Source organism: Phycodurus eques, chromosome 19, assembly GCF_024500275.1.
Source record: "Phycodurus eques isolate BA_2022a chromosome 19, UOR_Pequ_1.1, whole genome shotgun sequence".
NCBI lineage: Eukaryota > Metazoa > Chordata > Actinopteri > Syngnathiformes > Syngnathidae > Phycodurus > Phycodurus eques.
The window spans coordinates 19,209,043-19,232,283 of record NC_084543.1 but is presented as its reverse complement, the minus strand read 5'-3'; the positions used below and the strand labels follow the sequence as shown (position 1 = coordinate 19,232,283).

Here is a 23,241-nt window from a genome sequence, read left to right as displayed (position 1 = left end):
TTCGTAAATCGAGGTCTTCCAGCATATGGGCTATTACCTCTGTGCTCTCTCTGGACATCAATAAGGCAGCTATCCACAAGCGATGTAGATAGCCACAAACCTGTACCTCAAATTGTTCTCTGCTCAAATTTAGAGTGGGTATTTGAAAGGGATTGGTCAAAAGTCACACAGATTTAAAAACAAAAACATACCAATAAAAAATGGTCAAATCTTTAGAAAATTTATATCTATTTACACAGAACAAAAATATAAACGCAACACTTTTGTTTTTGCTCCCATTTTTCGTGAGCTACACTCCAAGATCTAAAACCTTTTCTCCATACACAAAAGGCCATTCATCCATCCATTTTCCGTACCGCTTTATCCTCACAAGGGTTGCGGGTGTGCTGGAGCCTATCCCAGCTATCTTCGGGGGCGAGAGGCGGGGTACAACCTGAACTGGTCACCAGCCAATCGCAGGTCACATATAAACAAACAACTATTCGCGCACACATTCACACAAAAGGGCAATTTAGAGCCTTCAATCAACCTACCATGCATGTTTTTGGGATGTGTGAGGAAACCGGAGTGCCCGGTGAAAACCCACGCAGGCACGGTGAGAACATGCAAACTCCACACAGGCCGATCCTGGATTTGAAACCCGGTCCTCAGAACTGTGAGGCAGATGTGCTAAACAGTCGTACACCGTGCCGCTTACACAAAAGGCCATTTCCCTCAAAGATTCACAAATCTTTCTAAATCTGTTCTCCTTTGTCGAGATAATCCATCCCACCTCACAAGTGTGGCATATCAAGATGCGGATTAGACAGCATGATCATAGGCTGGCCACAATAAAAGGCCACTCTGAAATGTGCAGTTTCATCATACAGCTCAATGCCACAGATGTCGCAAGTTCTGAGGGAGCCTGCAATTGGCGTGCTGACTGCGGAATGTCCACCAGAGCTGTTGCCCGTGAATTGAATGTTAATTTCTCTACAATAAAACGTTTCCAAAGGCATTTCAGACAATTTGGCAGTACATCCAACCGGCTTCACAGCCGCAGACCATGTGGAACCACACCAGCCCAGGACCGCCACACATCCACTAACCCGTGATCTCCAAGTCTCACTGGAGCGGTTCACATCCGAGTGTGAAGTGGCTGGGATGAGAATCAGCACCTCTAAATCTGAAACCATGGTCCTCAGTTGGAAAAGGGTGGAGTGCCCTCTCCAGGTCGGGGATGAGATCCTTCCCCGAGTGGAGGCGTTCAAATATCTTGGGGTCTTGTTCACGAGTGAGGGAAGAATGGAACGTGAGATCGACAGGCGGATCGGTTCGCCCAACCAGTCTACATGTATTTGTGGACTTGGAGAAGGCGTTTGAGCGTGTCCCTCGGGGAGTGCTGTGGGGGGTGCTTCGGGAGTATGGGGTACCAAACCCCTGATACGGTCTGTTCGGTCCCTGTAAAACTGGCGTCAGAGTTTGATCCGCATTGCCGGCAGGAAGTCGGACTCGTTTCCGGTGAGGGTTGGACTCCGCCAAGGCTGCTTTTGTCACTGATTCTGTTCATAACTTCTAATGGACAGAATTTCTAGGTGCAGCCGAGGCGTGGAGGGGGTCCGGTTTGGTGGCCTCAGTATTGCATCTCTGCTTTTTCCAGATGATGTGATTCTGTTGGCTTCATCAAGCCGTGACCTCCAACTCTCACTGGAGCAGTTCGCAGCCGAGTGTGAAGCAGCTGGGATGAGAATCAGCACCTCCAAATCTGAGATCATGGTCCTCAGTCGGAAAAGGGTGGCGTGCCCTCTTCAGGTCGGGGATGAGATCCTGCTCCAAGTGGAGGAGTTCAAGTATCTTGTGGTCTTGTTCACAAGTGAGGGAAAAATGGAACGGGAGATCGACCGGCGGATCGGTCCAGCGTCTGCAGTGATGCAGACTTTGTATCGGTCCGTTGTGGTGAAGAAAGAGCTAAGCTGAAAGGCGAAGCTCTCTATTTACCGGTCGATCTACGTTCATACCCTCACCTATGGTCACGGGCTGTGGGTCGAGACTGAAAGAACAAGATCCCGGATACAAGGGTGTCTGGGCTCTCCCTTAGAGATAGGGTGAGAAGCTCGGTCATCCGGGAGGGGCTCAGAGTAGAGCCGCTGCTCCTCCACATTGAGAGGAGCCAGATGAGATGGCCTCCAGGACGTCTCCCTGGTGTGTTGTTCCGGGCACGTCCCACTGGGAGGAGACCCCGGGCACGACCCAGGATATGCTGGAGAGACTACCCCTCTCGGCTTGCCTGGGAACGCCTTGGGATCCCCCCGGAAGAGCTGGATGAAGTGGCTCGGGAGAGGGAAGTCTGGGCGTCCCTGCTAAAGTTACTGCCCCCGCGACCCGACCCGGATAAGCGGTAGAAAATGGATGGATCTGTCTTTATCCTCTCACAAAGCGTCATTGTGATGACTTAATCCCAATAACCGTGTGAGCCGCTTTCTGACGTCACTTCTTCCAGTGCACTCTTCTTCACTCATACTAAATTTAGGAACCTGGCTAGGTTATAAGCCAGGCGGTTCCACTTTTCCACAGTGGAGTATTCATTCTACAACTAAATTTGGAACCTGGCCCTAGGTTATAAGCCAAACTTGTTGCCATGAGCCATTCTGCAGTTCTACTGTTGAAGCCTGGGTGGTGCTTTGCACCCTCTTGCTCTCTTTCTGTCCCCTCTACTCTCTTTCCAGCACCTTCCTCGGCTGCGCACCTGTCACCAATCAGGGCTCGTTAACACCTGCATTTAAGCCTGACTGATCACGGAAAACCTTGCCAGAGTATTACAGCTTCTCCAGCGGTACAACGGCTCCCCAGTCTAAACGTAAGCTACACAATTCCTCGTCTCCTTTCTGACCTCCTTTTCTCTCCTTGTCCTCAGTGTTCCCTCCATGTTTGTTGCCAAGTGAATTCCTACCGCCACACCGCCAAGCCAGCCGCCTGCCCTCGTCACCGCCTGCCACGCATTCCCTGCCTCCACAACCTGCCAGCGCACCTCAAGGACGATCTCCATTTGCCTTTTTCAATAAACTGTTCATCACAACCTCTCAGCCTCCGCCTGCTCTTGGGTCCAGTCTCCATCCGTTCATGACACTTATTCCATTTCCTGATAGAACATTTCAAAAATCACATAAACACTTTTTGTTTCCTTCCTTTGGAAACTCTATCCATTCACTTCATTGTGTGTCTTCACATTCATCACAGAGGGCCACCCCTCCTTATATTCTTAAACTAGAGGGCCATTCCCCCCCTTTTATTCATAAAACCTAAAGAATAACAAATTTAGACGAAGCATTCAAACATCCCCGCCAACACAGATATACAGGCACCCCTGAAACAGCCATTTCAGTGCCACATGCAAGTCACTCACACCGAGAGTGCCGCGTAGCCGGCAGATTCCAAATCGTGAGAAAGTGTTCACCTTATAGCCGGCTGGAAATCTGAAGCGGCCCCACGGCGCCGTCGCTTGGAAGTGCGCCAAAGAAGCAGTTCGGGACGCCAATTTGAGGTGGAATTTTTCGCCTGTGGTTCTGAGCCATTGGTCCTCCGGGAGAACTTCCGTTGAGCAGGAATGAATGAAGACTTCAAGACACCATGGCTTTTGGGCTAATTAGATTTATTGAACAAGCCTTAGTATCATAGCAGCTGCTTCCAAAGCCAGAACAAGGGAAAAAAATACATATTTGGAGTGTTCTGCTGGCCACAAGGTGGCACTCTGTGTTCATGAAATACCCACCCGCCTGCTGGCGTCCAAAAGACTGACCAGCCGAACCGATGGTGCACTTATCTCGTAAGATGCAAAACAGACTTATTTTAAGACTCAAACCCCTCTTGTAAACTAAAGACAGGTTATTGTCTGAAAAGAGAAGGCTAGCCCTAATAAATGCACAAATGGCCTTTGATGTAGAAATAGGAAGAAGGGATGGTTGGCTTGATTACTGTCCTCTAAACACTTGGTCCTCTCATAAGAATTCTGACTTCTGTAATGTTTAAATATACTACACAGTCATCTGGGGTGGCACCTGGGGGGTCCAGTTAGATTTCAGGGGGGTCTGTGTCAATGCTACCCTGGTCCCCCTCTGGCTCCGTCTCTGCCTAATCCCCTAAAAGTTTGTGGGGCTTGATTTTTGCCACAATCATATTACTTACTACCACCTTTGTAAACAGACAGATCGATTCATCCCATGGGATGAAATTGAAAATTGTGTTGTGAGATTATATATATATATTGTTTGTATTCTTTTATTTCTAGACTTAATGGCAGTTGGCTGTGATCTTAACGGGGCCCACTATGAGAACGGAGAAGCGTTCCAGCCGAGCCCCCTTTACAAGTGCACATGCATTGCAGGCGCCATTGGCTGTACTCCTGCATTCTTGCAGAAGCCTGCAGGTCTTTTGGACCCCACCCCGCTGATGGGAAACCTGCCAGCAAGCCTTCATAGCAGCAAGATTTCAAAGAAACATGCACAGGATACAATCTACATGTCAGGTGTGTATTGGGGGAGTATCTGTAGAGAAAGCTGCCAGAGACATTCATCATGCAGTCATTGGTAATCAGACAAAATCATTCATCCATCCATCCATTGTCCGTACCGGCTATCCCAGGGTCGCTGCCGTGCTATAGCCTATCCCAGCTGACTCTGACAACCATTCACACCTACGGGCCATTGAGAGTCTTCAATTAACCAACCATGCATGTTTTGGGGATGTGGGAGGAAACCGGAATACCCGGAGAAAACCCACACAGGCACAGGGAGAACATGCAAACTTTACACAGGGGAGGCCGGGTCGTCAGAACTGTGAGGCAGATGTGCTAACCAGTTTTCCACCGTGGCGCCCCAGACAAAATAGAAAAAAAAATTGCTGTACACTTATGATAGCATTGTGTTTAAAAAGTGAGTAAATCTTAAATCTCCTAATTTCTATTAATTCCATATATAAAATTTAATTGAGAACACTGCACATTACATTCACAACAAAACAAACAAAAAAGGTTGTTTCGTTCTTCCGATATAAATCTTCCAGACCCCTAGGCTATTCATTTGTGTCCACTGTAGTAGACATTTGGTTTTGGTCTTTAACTTTTGACTAATTTGAATTACCTAACCCTAACCCAAGTACTGTGCGCAGCAGAGGACATCCTGGGCCTTTCCAATGATATCTCGTGTGTTTGGGTGAGTTCTAAGTAACTGTGCTTTCTTCCTGAGACAAAACGGAGAATCCAGCAAAACAGAAATGCCAGGAAAAGAGAAAAGGTAAATTGATATTATAAAGATAATGTTTTTTCAGCAAAGGCAATCTTTCTTGTTTATGAACATGTTTTGAGTCACACTTCAGTTGAACTTTTTGTTTAGAAAAAAATAGCCCTTTTTATAAATGTCGACTGTGATGGACATGAGGATGATTTGATAATGTTAGCTAATAGCTAAATAGCTTGCAAGTTTTTTTTTTTTTTCTTTTAACATTCCATTTTCTGCCCTAAAACACATTTCTTTGTGGGGTAATAAACATGCTCTGCATTAAACAATGATAGGTTCAAGGTGCTTTTATTGTCAATTCTTCAATATGCGTAACACATACAGAGGATTGAAATGACGGTACTCAAGGGCCCGCGGTGCTACAAAAGACAGTAAAGCTAAATAAAACTATGGTATATACCGTATAAAAAGTATTAATTGAAAGTGCAAATATCAAAGATCATGTGCAACATAGCTAAGGTCAGAGAACCAAGGCAAATAAGACATACAAATCAGATGACCAAACCCCAATGCTGCTAAAGTGGCTGGTGCGTCCCTGAGTCTGGTGTGCATATGTGTCTGTGTGTGTGTGTGTGTGTGGGTGTGTGCCTGTTTGTGGGGTGTCAGACTTCAGGAGGGGCAGAGGACAGAAGAGGTAGAGGGGGCAGAGCGGGCAGAGAGTTCAGATTGCTGACAGCCTGATGAATAAAACTGTCTTTGAGTCGGCTAGTCCTGGCCCGCAGACTGCACAGTCTCCTCCCTGATGGCAGCGGACTGAAGAGGCTGTGTGATGGATGGGTGGCATCCCCCGCTATGCGTAGGGCTTTGCAGGTGAGGCGGGTGCTATAAATGTCCTGCAGGGATGGAAGAGAGGTTCCAATGATCTTCTCAGCTGCCCTCACTATGCGGTGGAGAGTTTTGTGGCAGGATGCGGTGCAGGCTCCGTACCACATAGTGATGCAGTTGGTCAGGATGCTCTCTATGGTCCCTCTGTAGAATGAGCACATGATGGTGGTCAGGGCTCTGGCTCTTCTCGGCTTGCAAAGGAAGTAGAGTTGCGCTTTCTTGGCCAGTGATGAGGTGTTGCTGATCCAGGAGAGGTCCTCTGTGATGTGCACTGCCAGGAATTTGGTGCTGTGCACTCTCTCCACCGCAGCACCGTTGATGTTCAGAGGAGCATGCTGGGAGTGCGCTCTCCTGAAGACCACAACAATCTCCTTGTTTCTTTCCCACATTTAGGGAGAGATCATTGTCAGTGTACCACCCGGCCAGACGGTTCACCTCACTCCTGTAGTCTGTCTCGTCCATGTTGCTGATGAGACCCACCACTGTTGTGTCGTCTGCAAACTTGATGAAGAAGTTGGAGCTGTATGTCGGTGTGCAGTCATAGGTCAGCAGGGTGAAGAGGAGGGAACTCAACACATAACCTTGAGGGGCCCCTGTGTTCAGAGTGATGGTGCTGGATGTGTTGCTGCCAACCCATACTGCCTGCGGTCTCCCTGTCAGAAAGTCCAGCAGCCAGTTGCACATCAAAGTGTTGAGCCCAAGCTGGTCCAATTTGTAGATGTTGTTGAGGGCTGATGGTATTGAATGTTGAGCTGAAGTCTGACACATGAGTGCTTAGACTCCAGGTGTGTGAGGGCAGAGTGGAGGGCAGTGGAGACGGCGTCATCGGTTGACCGGTTGGACTGATATGCAAACTGGAAGGGGTCCAAGGAGGGGTGGAGGGAGGACTTGATGTGGTGCATGACTAGCCGCTCGAAGCACTTCATCAGGATGGAAGTGAGCACTACCGGACGGTAGTCATTGAGGCAGGACGGAGACGACTTCTTCGGGACCGGGATGATGGTTGTGGCTTTGAAGCACATGGGGACAACACCCTGACTTAAGGAGGTGTTAAAGATGTCCGTGAAAACATCTGTGAGCTAAACTGCGCAGTCCCTCAGAACACGACCAGGTATGTTATCTGGGTCCGGGGCCTTTCATGTGTTGATCCTGTTTGAGAGAGCTTTTCACGCTGTCCCGGGTCAGTGTCAGCACTTTGGTCACCAGGAGGGGGTGACCAAAGTGAGGGGGTGACCAATGTGCAGGGGTGCTGTTGTGTGCCTCAAAGCAAGCAAATAAGTCATTTAGCTCATTTAGCATGGAGGTGGAGCTGTCGCAGATCTGTGGTGAGGGTTCATAGTCCGTAATGGTCTGAATACCAAACCACAGACTCCTGGTGTCACTGCTGTCACAGAAGCGGAGGACGATCTTGCTGGAGTACTCCCTGATGCCGCGGGACAAATTGGTCCCAGCCGTCGTCAGCCCCTCCTCATCCCCATATTTAAAAGCCACGTTGCGGACCTTCAGTAGACTGTAGACCTCCCCCGAAGCCATGGCTTCTGATTAGCATGGACAGTGATGGACGTAGTGGTGGTGGCATCATCCATGCACTTCCTGATGTAGGCAGTAACAGTCTCTGCGTACTCCTGAAGGTCTGTGATGGAGTTGTAAGCGGCAGCCTGTTTGAACATGGTCCAGTCGGTGGTGGCGAAACAGTCTTGAAGTGCCTCAAGGGACCCTTCTGGTCACACTCGTACCTGTTTCCTAACTTTAACCAGTTGTCTGTAAGCTGGCATTAGAATAACAGTGAGATGGTCTGAGGCGCCGAGGTAGGGGAGGAGAAGGACCTTGTAGGCCCCTCTCAGGATGGTAAAAGCATTGTCCAGAGTGTTATTTCCCTGTTTTGGAAAGTCAATGATTGAGTAGAGTTGAGAAAACACAGCCTTGGGTTCAGCATTGTTAAAGTCCCCAGCTAGGATGAGGAAAGCATCTGGGTGGGCCGACAGCTGTTCCCTGATATGATGATATCGCCTCACTCCTGTTATTGCTGGAGTTTGGAGGAATATAGACTGCCACAAGCAGTATGGCAGTGAATTCCCTAGGTAAATAAAATGGTCTGCACTTCAGAGCCATAAACTCCAGTAGCGGTGAGCAGTGTTGACTGACCAAGATAGCGTCCCAGCACCAGGCATCATTGATGAAAACACACAGTCCGCCGCCTCGAGTCTTACCTCCTGCGAGAGTTCTGTCCGCTCGGTAGCATGCCAGCCAGTCGAGCTGAATCGCTCTGTCTGGAACGCTGCTGTTAAACCATGTTTCCACAAACACAAAAACACAGCATTCTCCCACAGTCTTACGGGGAGAGTAGAGCAGTCAAATGTAATCCAGCTTGTTGTCCAGCGAGCATACGTTGGCTAACATGATAGAGGGAATAGCCGCCTTGTGTGGTTTAGCCGCTAGCCTAGCTTGGATACCTCCATGCTTGCCCCGTTTCTCCTTCCTCCTTCGCCGTGCATGGCGCCTTCACTATAGGCGCGACGCAAGAGTGGGGGTTTGCAGCTGTTGTAGGCACCCGGAGCAGACCGGATTTCCGTAGCTCCTCAGTGAGAGTACAGTTTAACGCCGTAAAAGTAGTTCTGGCGATGTCAAGCAGAAGCTTACGACTCTATCTGCGTCTTGGAACATGTAGACATGGCGAAGACGGACTAAAACACCGTGACGTATAAGACGAAAGACACGAAAACACAGTTTGTTTGGGAAAAACAGCAGCCGCTGCGTATGCACGCGTCACCATCTTGAGGAAAAAACTAAAGACAAACTTGAAACCTATTTTATTGGACTCCTTCACCCCAAGAATGTGCACTTTGACACTAAATTTGTCTTTATAGATATAACAGAAAAAAAGATATGGGCTTCTCAAATATGCTTGGTGGCCATTTTCTTTTTTTTTTTTGTCTATTTCCCATACAAAGTGGGATCTCACTTCTGTCAGGATAAATCTATTTCTACGGCCCTAACGTACTTCCATGCCAAAGGGGACCTTTGCAAGGGGACCTTTTCATCATGACTTGAACTCAAAAGTCACTAAACCTCCCTGTTAAACATGAGCATGCTGATATGGAATGATTGAGAAAATTATTAACAGCAGCAAAAATAGTGAAATTTAAACACAGTTAAACTTTGACAATAGGAAGGCAGTGCAAGACAAAAAAATATAAAGCTGGCTCCACAAAAAAGGTACCCATCCGTGCAATGGGAAGAATAAAGACAAGCATTTGAGCCTGATATTAACAAAGGTGCCAGTGTGTCAAATGCAACTTTTGCTGCTGATGCAGGACACCGTGCAGAATCTTCTCCAAAATTGGGCATATAATTTATGAAAGAAAAAACAAAATCAGCTCCTCAGAGCTGAGGCTTTTGGTGTATTTCTGTGTTAATCTTAACCATAGAGAATTTATCTGAATGCTGATTTATTTTTTTCTTGTTATACACAACTTCTATTTTGTTGTCTTTTGCAGTGATTCTGTGTTGGTTCACTTCAAATTTGTTTAACAGAAAAAAGTTAAAAGCTTAAAATAGTTAAAAGTTCAATTGGGAACTCTGGTGCCGCTCTGACAGGATGGACATGTAATCGTAATCAGAATCATCTTTATTTGCCAAGTATGTCCAAAAACACACAAGGAATTTGTCTCCGGTAGTTGGAGCCGCTCTCGTATGACAACAGTCAATTTACAGAACACTTTGGAGACAGAAAGACATTGACGAAAAAAACAGTCACTGAGCAGTAAAGGGTTGCTAGTTATCTGGTAATGCCGGTACATTTTATTTTTTTTGACAATTGTGCAAAAAGATGCAAGTCCTCTAGCACTTAGAGCAGTTCGAATGACTAATATTGCAATAGTCCGGTGCAATGACCATTGTGCAAAGGGCGCTGAGACTTCAAGGAGTGTATGCGGTTTAAAGTGACGAGTAGTGCGATAATCTGGGACAATGTTGGGTGTGCAAATGTTACATGAGCTCCCCACGATCGGATTATAAAAAATACCTCCAATTAAAATAATTCAACATTACAACTGACCTACCATGATTATGAAGGGAGGGAAGCAACAACAAAGTCTAAAGGGTGCACAGAAAGTGAGCCAAATGCAAGATGTAGAGCAGACTACAGTAGCTAGCATGGCCAACCACGAGGCCGTAATGCAGTTTATTGCTCCTTACCGGAGTTTAAGGATTTCAAAGGCGACTGGAAACAACAACTTAGCGACCTTAAAGCCAAAGTCAAGAAAACAAGAACAGAATACTTCGTCAAATTCAAGAACAAAGTTCTGAAGGAACTACAAAACCACAACGCTAGCGTCATGGAGGCACAATCCACAGTTCCACAATTAATGGAACTAGAGTCGGCAAACATTGGACGCGCTGGTTTGGCTCACCACGACGCTCTCAGGTCGTGATGAGCCCGGTCTTTTGGCTTGAGAATGCAGGTGCCAATAAAGTCACCAGGCTGTCCACAATAGATGCATAACCTCTGAGTGAAGCAGCGCTGTCGTTCCTGGGGGTCTAACCGGGTCATGCCTCGTTGCATTGGCTCCTCTGGTCCAGTGGGAGATGAAGAGGAGGTGGTAGGGGGTTCAGCGTGCAGCTGAGTCGTGGGAGGCGCAGCCCTTGTGGGTGGAGTGAAACTGTGTGCCGTGGTTCTTCGCTCACGAGCTCTATCACGGAGGTGGTTGTCTAGTTTTATGGCAAATGAAATAAAATTCTCGAGGGAGGTGGGTTCGTCCCTGGTTGCAACCTTGTCTTCAAGTTGTTCGGATAACCCCTGAAAGAAAATTACCCTTAGCGCTGCGTCATCCCACCCGCATTCACTTGCGAGTATCTGGAAATCAATAAACGCGACTCACTCACACAAGACTGGCTAAACATTAGGGAGTCTACCCCGGATGTTCTTTCACCAACTTTCGCAAATTCGCTCAGTTTTTTTCTCTGAGTTACTCATCCTGGTGAGGCGGCGGCTGCAGTCTATGGCGCATGGAGGCGAAGGCGACGAATGGTGAAGCGCGCCGGCATCCAAGTTAAGCTCCGCAAGAGAGGATACAGATTGGCATTCCCGTCGATCCACCTCATGAATCTACGCTCCCAGCCCAACAAAACCCAAAGACCAGTAAAGACCGCCCACCGCCCTGTGCTTTACAGAGACATGGATTTGTGAACGCGTCCCCAATGGCGCCGTAATGCTTCCGGGCTTCCAGCTACACCGGGCAGACCGTGTCACGGAGTTATCGGGAAAAACAAAATGTGGGGGGATATGCTTCTATATCAACGAAAAATGGTGTACTGACATTACGGAGCTCAGCACACACTGCAGCCCGGATTTGGAGTCGCTGTTTTTGAACTGTAAGTCATTCTTCTCGCCTCATGAGTTTGCATCTTTCATTCTCGCCGGTGTTTACATTCCTCCTCAAGCTAACACAAATGCCGCACTGCTAATGCTCGCTGAACAAGTAAACGAAATGGGGGAAAAAACACCCAGACTGACCACTCATTATTTTTGGGGACTTTAACAAAGCTAAACTCAACCATGAACTCCCTAAATACAAGCAGCACATCGACTGTCCTACCAGGCAAAATAACAGCTACTGCTAATAGCTACTGAGCAAACAGGTCTGTGGATGACGCAGTCAACATGGGACTGCACTTCATCCTAGAACACCTTGACGGCACAGGGACCTATGCAAGGATCCTGTTCGTTTACATCAGCTCTGCATTCAACACCATCATCCCCGAACTCCTCTCCTCCAAGCTTCTCCAGCTCAGCGTCTCGCCTGCCATCTGCCAGTGGATTTACAACTTCCTAACGGGCAGGATACAGCAGGTGAGCCTGGAGGACATTACCTCATCTACAAGCACCACCGGCACCGGGGCGCCTCAAGGTTGTGTCCTCTCTCCGCTGCTCTTCTCTCTCTACACGAACGACTTCACCTCAATGCACCCGACTGTCGAACTCCTGAATTTTGCAGACGACACCACAGTCATCACCCTCATGAAAGACTGTGACGAGTCTGTGTATCAACAGGAAGTGGAGGGGCTGGAGGTGTGGTGCAGCTGACACAACCTGGAGCTAAACACGCTCAAGACTGTAGAGATGATCGTGGACTTCAGGAGGCATCTTTTGCCACAGCTGCCCCTCACGCTATCCAACTGCCCTGTGTCAACAGGTCGAGACCTTCAGGTTCCTGGGAATTACAGTCTCTCAGGACCTGAAGTGGGGGATCAACATCAACTCCATCCTCAAAAAGGCTTAGCAGAGGATGTACTTCCTGTGGCTTCAGAGGAAGCACGGCCTGCCACAGGAGATGTTGAGGCAGTTCTACACAGCAGTCAGACTTATGTGAACACAGGACTGATTCAAAGTCCTGTGTTCACATAACAGTCTGGTTTGGTGCTGCTACAAAAACAGGACAAACTCCGACTGCGACGGACAATCAAAACTGCTGAAAAGATTGGCACTACCGAACAATGCAAACTAAAACTAGCAGACATTCCAACAGCTTCTTCCCTCTTGCCATTAACTTCTTAAACAGCTAACTTCCAATTCCATTGCAACATGCTGCCAATTTTGTCTTGAGTTTGTTGTCACATCTCTGTTGGGCCAATTATACATTACTCGTGCACTCACTGTAGTATCTCGCCACGCTGCAGTATTTGCATATCTGTTGTTGACCAATACTGGCCACTGATGTGCAGTAGCATCTGTAACATTTGCACAATCAACATTGTCCCAGATTATCGCACTACTAGTCACTTAAAACTGCATACATTACTTGAAGTCTCTGCACCCTTTGCACAATGGTCGTTGCACCGGACTATTGTTCTATTAGTCATTTCAAACTGCTCTAATTGCTAGAGGACTCGTCACCTTTTTGCACAATTGTCAAAAATAAATAAATTCAAAAAATTGTACCGGCATTACCACATTACTGGTAACCTTTTATTGCTCAGTGACTGTGTTTTTTTATGTGTTTATGTCTCAAAATTATTCTCTGTCAATTGACTGTCTGTCATACTAGGCCGGCTCCAACTACCAGAGACAAATTCATTGTGTGTTTTTGACAAACTTGGCAAATAATGATCATTCTGATTCTGATTGGGACACAACCCAAAATGGTATTCTGATATCACCCATTACCAAATTGGAAACGGAAAAGGCCATGAAGAAACTCGAACCAAACAAAAGCCCTGGCAGTGATGGAATACCTTCCGAATGGTATAGAAGATTTATGACAGAACTTGTACCCTACTCAAATCTTCATTCAATTGTACACTGAAACATGATCTACTGCCGCCATCTTGGAATGAGGCCTTAATACCTGTAATCCCTAAGGGAAAGGACCGCGAGACATGTTCAGGCTATAGACCAATCTTGTGCACCATAAACTGGATACTTCAATCATTGCAAAGCGGTATCAACATATAGTGAGTTATCTAATTGATGAGGATCAGACGAGATTCATAAAAGGACGCCAGACTCATGACAGCATAAGAAGGACAATACATATAATTGACCACATTAAACACAACAATTTTAAGCGTAAAACGTAAACTGGTCCTTTTTATTTCAGGTTTGGAAAAATTTGGAGTAAATGAAAAAGCACTGGGGTCACTGATAGTGTAGTGGTGCATTCGCCTGACTTCGGTGCAGGCAGTGTGGGTTCAGATCCCACTCAGTGACAGTGCGCGAGTCATTGTCCGTGTCTGTATGTGCCCTGCGGCTGACTGGCGACCAGTTAGGGTGTAGTCCGCCTTTCATCCGAAGTCAGCTGGGATAGGCTCCAGCACCTCGGGACCCTGAACAGGATAAGCGGTATTCACAATGGATGGATGGATGAAAAAGCACTTAAACTGCATCAAAGCACTTTATCAAAAACCGACTGCACGAATAAAGATAAATGGTGACCTGACCGATAGCATAGAACTACAGAGGTCAACCAGACAGGGATGCTGTCTTTCTCCAGTCCTAGTTTCAATTTTTATTGAACCTCGAGCACAATTAATTTGGCAGAGCACAGATTTAATGGAATACAGATAGGTGAAGAAAAACACATAATTGGACTTTTCCCAGAATAGAAGCTATAATAATTATCATACTCCTGAGGCTTCTTTACTTATTTCAAGCCCTACCAATTGATATACAGTACCTGACAAACAATTTCAGTATTGGAATAAAGTGATCTCAAGATTTGCATGGAATAATCGAAAACCAAGAATTAAATTAGGAACACGACAGGCGAGAAAAGACAAAGGGGGCGCGGCACAACCAGATACCAATACATCCATGCTGCACAAATGAGGGTGGTCGTTCACTGGTGTGATGTAAGCATTATCTCAAAATTGAAAAATTTAGAATGGATTATTAACGGCTCTGGATGTTGTAGGGCTGTCCTGGTTGACACGCCTCTGCAACATCGCGTGGACATCGGGGACAGTGCCTCTGGATTGGCAGACTGGGGTGGTGGTCCCCCTTTTTAAGAAAGGGGACCGGAGGATGTGTTCCAACTACACTCCTCAGCCTCCCTGGTAAGGTCTATTCAGGGGTGCTGGAGAGGAGGGTCCGTCGGGAAGTCGAATCTCAGATTCAGGAGGAGCAGTGTGGTTTTCATCCTGGCCGTGGAACAGTGGACCAGCTCGACACCCTTGGCAGGGTCCTCGAGGGTGCATGGGAGTTCGCCCAACCAGTCTACATGTGTTTTGTCGACTTGGAGAAGGCGTTCGACCGTGTCCCTCGGGGGGTCCTGTGGGGGGTTCTTCGGGAGTATGGGGTACCGAACCCCCTGATACGGGCTGTTCGGTCCCTGTACGATCGGAGTCAGAGTTTGGGCCGCATATACGGCAGTAAGTCGGACTCGTTTCCGGTGAGGGTTGGACTCCGCCAAGGCTGCCCTTCGTCACCGATTCTGTTCATAACTTTTATGGACAGAATTTCTAGGCGCAGCCGAGGCATAGAGGGGGTCCGGTTTGGTTGCCTCAGTATTGCATCTCTGCTTTTTGCAGATTATGTGGTTCTGTTGGCTTCATCAAGCCGTGACCTCCAACTCTCACTGGAGCAGTTCGCAGCCGAGTGTGAAGCAGCTGGGATGAGAATCAGCACCTCCAAATCTGAGACCATGGTCCTCAGTCGGAAAAGGGTGGCGTGCCCTCTTCAGGTCGGGGATGAGATCCTGCTCCAAGTGGAGGAGTTCAAGTATCTTGGGGTCTTGTTCACAAGTGAGGGAAGAATGGAATGGGAGATCGACAGGCGGATCGGTGCAGCGTCTGCAGTGATGCGGACTTTGTATCGATCCATTGTGGTGAAGAAGGAGCTAAGCCGAAAGGCGAAGCTCTCGATTTACCGGTCGATCTTCGTTCCTACCCTCACACCTATGGTCACGAGCTGTGGGTCGTGACTGAAAGAACAAGATCCCGGATACAAGCGGCCGAAATGAGATTCCTCTGCAGGGTGTCCAGGCTCTCCCTTAGAGATAGGGTGAGAAGCTCGGTCATCCGAGAGTATCTCAGAGTAGAGCCGCTGCTCCTTCACATCGAGAGGAGCCAGATGAGGTGGCTGGGGCATCTGATTCAGATGCCTCCCAGACGCCTCCCTGGTGAGGTGTTCCTGGCACGTCCCACCGGGAGGAGACCACAGGGACTACCCAGGACACACTGGAGAGACTACATCCTTCAGCTGGCCTGGGAATGCCTCGGGATCCCCCCGGAAAAGCTGGATGAAGTGGCTGGGGAGAGGGACGTCTGGGCGTCCCTGCTAAAGCTACTGCCCCCACGACACGACCTCGGATAAGCGGTAGAAAATGGATGGATGGACTATTTACAAACTGCATTTCATGTTTACTTGGGTTACCTTTGTCTTATATTTACAGTACATTTGTTTGATGATTCCTACCTACCTACCTACCTACTACCTACCTACCTACCTACCTAATTATTACTGAAGCTTACAGGGATCCTCCTTTGGCCTGGAAAAAAAACTGTCTGATCCAAACTACATTCTGGAGCCCCTGTTCCAAGTCCTGTGGCTTGGGCATCTCTGTGCGTGTCAACAATGACAACCACAAATGTGAGATGAGGAAGTACATGCGTCTGTGTCTGCTCCGCCCCTGTAAGAACAATGTGATGAACAGCACTCAGGTGGTTACAAAATGTTAAGTATTCACATGAAAATGTATCATGTACATGAATAGAAATAAAATGACTTGGAATTTTCACACCTAGGTGCCAAAAGGAAAAACATGCCAACCCCAGTTCCAGGCAAAAAGGGGGGAAAGGTTTGTGCTCTCAGGCTGTACAAGTACCAAGAGGTTCAAACCCACATACTGTGGTTTCTGTGCTGACAAGCGCTGCTGTTTCCCCAACAAGTCAAGAATGATCATGATCAACTTCAAATGCACAGGAGGCGCTAAGATAGAATGGAAGATGCAGTGGATAACATCTTGTGTTTGTCAAAGGAAATGCAATGATTCATCCGACATGTTTTCAGACCTGCGTTTAATGTAACCAATGCAGCCTTCAAGATAGAGATGATAATATAGCGCACGCTGGTGTAATGGATATTGGCTCGACTCACCTATTCTGCTTTGCAAACTCCACTCCACAATACCCCATTATTCCTGGAAGGGGACCCAACATACTGGCAAGATGTCTGAGTAAAATCAAATAGACATTTAACCAGATAAAGTTCGTTCTTTCCCCCTCATAAAACCTAAAAAGAACCAGGACTTCACTGTGGAGACATGCAGAATGGCCCAGAAGTTCTGCATGTCTCCTCATGAGCCCCACAGCATGACTGGGGGAAAGAAAGTGATTGATGACAGTTTTAACAATGGAACAGTGCTTCTCTTATTGGCCCTCAAAATGCCTATCAGCAGATTCACGAAGAACAGACATCCGGTGGGAACGAGGAGTCACACCTCATTAATGGAACACGATCACCCCCCAGTGGTGACTGAAAACACTGCAAGATGGACCTCCTTTAGTGACCCTACATTATGTGTCAAGAGTGAAAAAAAAAATTTCAGGAAATCCCACATCTTGTAAAGGCATGCATGATTACCCAGAAGGTGCACCTTGGGTTCTGTCGTTCTGCAGTTATGGCGATAAGTCTGCTTACAAGGACTTTGTTTCAAGCCAAAAGTAGGAAATGACTTTGGATTGAGCAATATAATGCCAGAACAAGATTGAAACAAGCTCCTTTTGTATACTTAATGTCTGCTTGAGACAGTTTCAAAGTTGGGAATCATTTTGAAAATGTGTGGCGTTCACCCGTGATTAGGGCGTGACCCGTGCATTTGAGAACGAGGCGTGATTTCTTTCTCCTGCGAAGATATGAAGGCAGACTCTTCACTTACTGCTCTTGCTTCATTGATTCTGCTTCTGCGCTAGCCTCCCTGATCCTTTCGGCTCCGGCCATTCCTTCCCCCCACCCCCTTTTTCCCTTGTGGTCGCCACACGGCTACCCGGACACAGAGAAAGACTCGATCCGGCGCCAAGGCTGGGGTGCTGCTTTTGTTTTCCCTGGCTTTCTAATTTGTCAGGCGACTAGAGGAATCTCTAGTATTCCCGCAAGTCATGGTCTTAACCAAGCGTAAAAGCGTGGCCCGCCAACAAGTCCAAACTGCAGGAAAAGTTACGATTGGAACTTCCCGCACCTGCGTGACCATCAACTTTAATTTTTGTAGTCCTTTTCCGTTTTTCTTCATTTTGTCCATCTTCTTCCCTGTTTCATCTGCCTTATTTCTGTCTGAGACAACAGAGACAAAGGGCCTCCTACTCTGTGACCACCCGATCCACGAATAGTGAGTAAACATTGGAGCAACTACCAGAATAAGTACAAATTGGTGCATAGTCGCTTGGGGTTGGTTTAACGATCTTACGAGTCCCAACTTTATTGTCTTTCAACACGCATCAATTAATTCACGCTCATCTCACGAGTTCAGCTGTTCACTCTCTCTTCTGCTGTGTTATGTATTCTTGTCTTTTGTTACGTCGTAAATTCCTTTGGCATGTGTCCCCAAATTTCCCTGTAGTTTCACATTAAATTTTCTCCATATTAAGCATCCTATTGTGTACTGTGTGTATATGAGTCAAAGATACTGACCTCCGCAATTGAGAACTAATTTACATAACTGTGGCAACCCTTTCAGAAAAAGACTGATCCATGAGGTTTTTCATCATTTTGTCCAGCTGTTAACTAATCAACGACGTGGTTCCCCACGCTGGTGCCCGCCTGTGTCCCCCGCTCTGGCTGCTGGTGGGGGCGATGGGCCCCCCCCCGTCGCTCCTCGGGCCTGCTTCCGCCTCTTCTCTCCATTCCTTGTGTCCCGCTGCGGTCAGTTGTCGGTGTGCCTCGGTGGGTCCGGCGGACCGCCCTGGGTCCCTCGGTGTGGGACGTGTCCCGTTCACCAGGCTGCTTTTGGGTGGACCCCTGGGCCCGATCCCGCTCATCAATTGAATGGTTGGGGTCCTCAGCCTCCGCGGTGCGGGCACAGCAATTACAGGACACTTCTGTCAGTTTTGTACATGTAAAACGGTTTCAATTCACTTGCATGTCTCCGCAGGCACACACCCTGGGACTCTTTCGCTGGGTGTGGGGCCACTCACTTATTGCAACATTCATTTTTTACAGTACATTTTGTACCATTGTACCACCCTTGAGGACTTGCACGCTGCCAGAACTAAGACAAGAGCGTGCAAAATCCTCTCGGACCCGGCACATCCCGGTCACCGGCTCTTCCAGCTCCTTCCCTCAGGTAGGCGCTACCGAGCAATGCAAACTAGAACTAGCAGACATTCCAACAGCTTCTTCCCTCTTGCGATCAACTTCTTAAACACCTAACCTACAATTCCATTACAACATGCTGGCAATTTCTTGACTTGAGTTCGTTGTCACATTTCTGTGGGGCCAATTATACATTACTCGTGCACTCACTGTAGTTGTCTCGCCATGCTGCACTATTTGCATATCTGTTGTTGACCGATACTGGCCACTCATGCAAGAGTAGCATCTGCTCCATTTGCACACTGATTGAGGAGTATCTGCAACATTTGCACAACCAACATTGTCCCAGATTATCACGCTACTCGTCACTTTAAACTGCATACACTCCTTGAAGTCTCGGCACCCCTTGCACAATGGTCATTGCATCGGACTATTGCAATATTAGTCATTCGAACTGCTCTAAGTTCTAGAGGACTCTGCATCTTTTGCACAATTGTAAAAAAAAAATAATAACAAATAAATAAAAAAAAATTGTACTGGCATTACCAGATAACTATTAACCCTTTATTGCTCAGTGACTGTTTTTTGTCAATGTCTTTATGTCTCAAAAGAATTCTCTGTCAATTGACTGTCTGTTGTCGTACTAGAGCGGCTCCAACTACCGGAGACAAATTCCTTCTGTGTTTTTTGGACATACTTGGCAAATAAAGATGATTCTGATTCTTGCTTGCTTGTGATTTTTTCCACTCCTCGTCTCGCTGGCACCTCGCCAGCTGGGCTGGCCTTCGGCCACCCCTTTCCCCTGCCCTCTCTTTGTTCTGGCACACCTTGGGAATGGAGACTTGGCTTCCCAGCCTAACTGTGGGCCACCGCTAGGCGATCAGAGCAGGTAATACCAGGTACGCCTCCAGCCAAGCGTTATCGCTCTGAAATTGCCAGCGAGCTACAAAAAAAGGCAGGAAGATAAACAATTATTTTCCCCGTCTTCTGTCTCTTTTGTTTCTAGTTTTATTTTCTACGTTTTTTTTCCGGCTTCAACCAAATATGCCTCCGTGCTCCTTGGAAGCGGGCCGAGAGCGATTACCACCCACCAGCAGCTACGGTCGTGAGTAGAAACGGCAAACCTTTGCCAGACTACAAGATTAGTGGCTAATAATTTCGGGGAATTACTAGCTTCAGACAAAATCTCAATTTTGTCCTCTCTCTCTCTCTCTCATCCGCACTGGACGCAGCAAAGGCTCACGTTCCCAACTTTAGTCCAACACACGATGTTCTATTTCCCTTTTCGTACGCCTATCTTCCTTCTTTTTATCATTATTAGTGTTATTTTCTTTCTTTAGTTGGGCCCCTTTGTGTGTTTCCCTCTAGATCCCGTCATTAAATATACCATAAAATTCCACTCTTGGTGGTTTTTGTGTGTGTTCTGAGTTTAAGTAAACCTCTGTCATCAAGAACTCAAAATTTCTTAAAGTGTCGCAACCTTCAGATTACAAGACTGATAAAAAGGTTTCTCGTCACTTTCCCTAAAATGTATACCTATAAAAAGTAAGGTGGTGCCCCTTTACGAGAGTTTGATTTCAACAATTAAACTTTAAATTACGGTAAACCGGAAGTAATGCAAGCGTTGCTTCAGGCTTACTCTTTTCTCCTAAATTAATAAAATTTTTATTAAACCTTTATACGCTAGACCCTTAACCCTTTTTCTCACTCTTTACAATATATCCGCTACTTGATGGGTTTTATTGGTTCCTGTAAATGGAGAGTAATTAATAGGATAAATAGAGAAAATAATAATACGATAAGAGCAACAAAAGTGACCTTTTTATTGATATTGTAGACTAGGTATATCCCACGAGGGGGCAGTATGTTTCCCCCTTTTTTGCCTGTAACAGCAAACGGTCATCAGCTGACAGAAAGCGCCCTTTGAACTCAAGGGGAGGGCCCCCTGAAGGACACACCTGGCAATTAGCCGGCTTTAAATTGCCGAGGTCTGGCCACCTTTGATAATTTACCTCCTGAGGGATTTTCCACCTTCTTTATTATTTTTGTCAACTAATTTATTTTTTGAGACTTTCTTGTTCACTTCCATCAAGTTGGACCAGAACTTGCGGCTTCTGGGAAGTCCGGTTTCTGCCTGTGTGAAGGAAACCACCGTTTCAAGCAAGTCAAACTTTGGGCTAATTAGCTTCTCCTAAGAAGTCTTTTTGGACTCCCTGGGTGAGTTCCATTTTTTTTTGTCATAAACCTACTTCGTGTGGGGATGAACTTTATGGACAGAACTCATTTTTAGGGGGAACTTTTTTGGTCCCAGAGTTGGTCTAAGAGCCTTGGTTGAAGTGAGTTGTAACGACTATAAATTTGAAAGTAGTCGGATTCTCTCACTCCCCAGGGAAATCTCTTGTGTAGGGTTGAAAAGAGACTGTTTGGCTGTTAGCTTAACAGCTTTAAGTTCTGCCTTTCATTGGGTTTAATCATATTTTTGACCCGTTTTTGCCACTAGTGGGAGCTATTGTATTACTTGGCTAAGCACACTGTAAACACTGTACCAGCCCCAGAAATCGATTCCCATTTCGTTTAGTTTTTGGAGAAATCTTGGGCTTGTACCGTGTCAGAAGGTCTTTATTATTCCCTCGGCGGCATCATCGGGGTCTCTTCTCGGGAATGTTATGGTGGCATGGCTGTTACTTGCTCACCTTATAAGTTTTGGGTGAGTGCTTCATGAAGGATCAATTTCCTTTGAATAATTCCCATATCCCGGCATACGTATATGGTGCGGTTTATATAGTTTTCTTGTATCGTTAAAGAAGTAAACCAATTGAAAAGAACAACTCAACAACCGAATTTCACCTGGATACCAAGATGAGGCGACTCCACGCCCGATCACTCCTAATGAACCCTGGAGAGGCTTCGTCTCGACTGGGGGGGTCCCTCCTGTGGTCCCATTGCAGGACTGAGTATAGCTTCCTCTGCAACCTTGAAGACACAGCAAAATGATCAAAATTTTACTAAAAAATATTTCAAAATATTGCAGGCAGTTAATCATTCTGAGATTGTAACTACGTCACTTGAGAATGAGGTCTTTCCAAGAGGCATGTTGAATAAGGTGAATAAACTAGCAGCGTTTATCAAACCAGCTTCTCCCAACTCCGACACTCTCTTGCCCATTAAAAACAACACAAATCAGTGGATGAGAAATAATTTTATTATTATGAGAAATCATAATGTGGTCATTACAAATAATTTGGAGTCACTTTCAACCTTCCAAGTGGAGGCTTGTAAATCATAGTCTGTCACCTGCAGTTCCTTTTTTGGAATTTGGGTGGTGCTTTGTGCCTCACCTTCCCCTCTCTCTCTCTCTCTCTCTCCCCCCGGTCACCTCCACCCTCTCTCATGCGCACCTGTTCCTCATCAGCACTCATCACTGCCGGTATTTAAGCCTGCCAGCGTCAAGAGTTCGATGCCAGAGTATTGACGTACACCTGTGGTACATCGGCCAACTCTCATGACAATTCTTGTAAGTTACTCAACTCCCCACGATTGTGCTTACCCCATATTGTGTTCTTCTCCTCCTCCAGTGCTCCTTCCGTGTCACCTGCCTCGCCGTCGGTCGCAGCCACGCCGCCAAGCACTTCCTCCTGCCAGAGCCTCCTTGCTTCCTGCATGTTCCCTGCTTCAGCCAACCACCCTCACGCCTCGAACATCCAGCCTCCGAGATATCATTCAATAAAACTATTCTCATTTACTTCCGCCTGCTTTTGTGTCCCATTCAATATCACACGATCACCGATCGTGACAGATACTGTCCTTAAAATGGGGGACTTTACAGCTCTCCCTCCAGTGTCTCGCAGTATGTCACCTCTCTGGCGTCAAAAAGAACAAGATATGGCTTGTAAAAAGCCATATTTTCCTCCCTTACCAAAGAGAGGATCACAGACAAAAAATACCCTGGTTCTAGAAAAGAAAGAACAAACACCGATATTGGGAATGGAGGTTTTTCGGCCAATCTTGACTTGAAACATACATCGACTACTAATCAAGAAATACAAAATTCATTACCGGCAGCTCCCCAAGCGTTGGAATTGGGGTCAGCTAAAACGATAGTTGAAGGAGAGATAGTTGAACATACCTGTAAATTTTGAATTATCTACACGATACGTTACCTGGAAGTCCAAAGCCGCAGAGTTTACCTAGGGTTAAAATGACGTCAGAGAATGTGAAGTTGGAACAAAACAAGAGTTAAGACTATACTGCTACCGAGCTCCCCTAAAGAAAAAATTAATAAACCTATTAATATTCAAGTGACTTCAGTTTCTAACCCAAATCTTAGTCAAGAACCGTGAATTTCAATAGCAAAAATGAATAGATTAAGTTGGACAAGAGGAAAAAAATGGAACACCTTCA

At 46.7% G+C, this 23,241-nt stretch overlaps 1 protein-coding gene across 1 annotated transcript in view; it reads left to right on the top strand.

The window, feature by feature from the left end:
* Positions 1-16,738, top strand: part of ccn6 (cellular communication network factor 6) — a 29,710-nt gene extending 12,972 nt beyond the window's left edge. Inside the window, exons 3-5 of the mRNA XM_061706327.1 lie at positions 4,265-4,501; positions 16,060-16,253; positions 16,338-16,738. Of these exons, the coding sequence (XP_061562311.1) occupies positions 4,265-4,501; positions 16,060-16,253; positions 16,338-16,619 (713 nt within the window). The 3' untranslated portion in view covers positions 16,620-16,738. The remainder of the gene's footprint in view (positions 1-4,264; positions 4,502-16,059; positions 16,254-16,337) is intronic.
* The last annotated feature ends 6,503 nt before the right edge of the window (positions 16,739-23,241 follow it).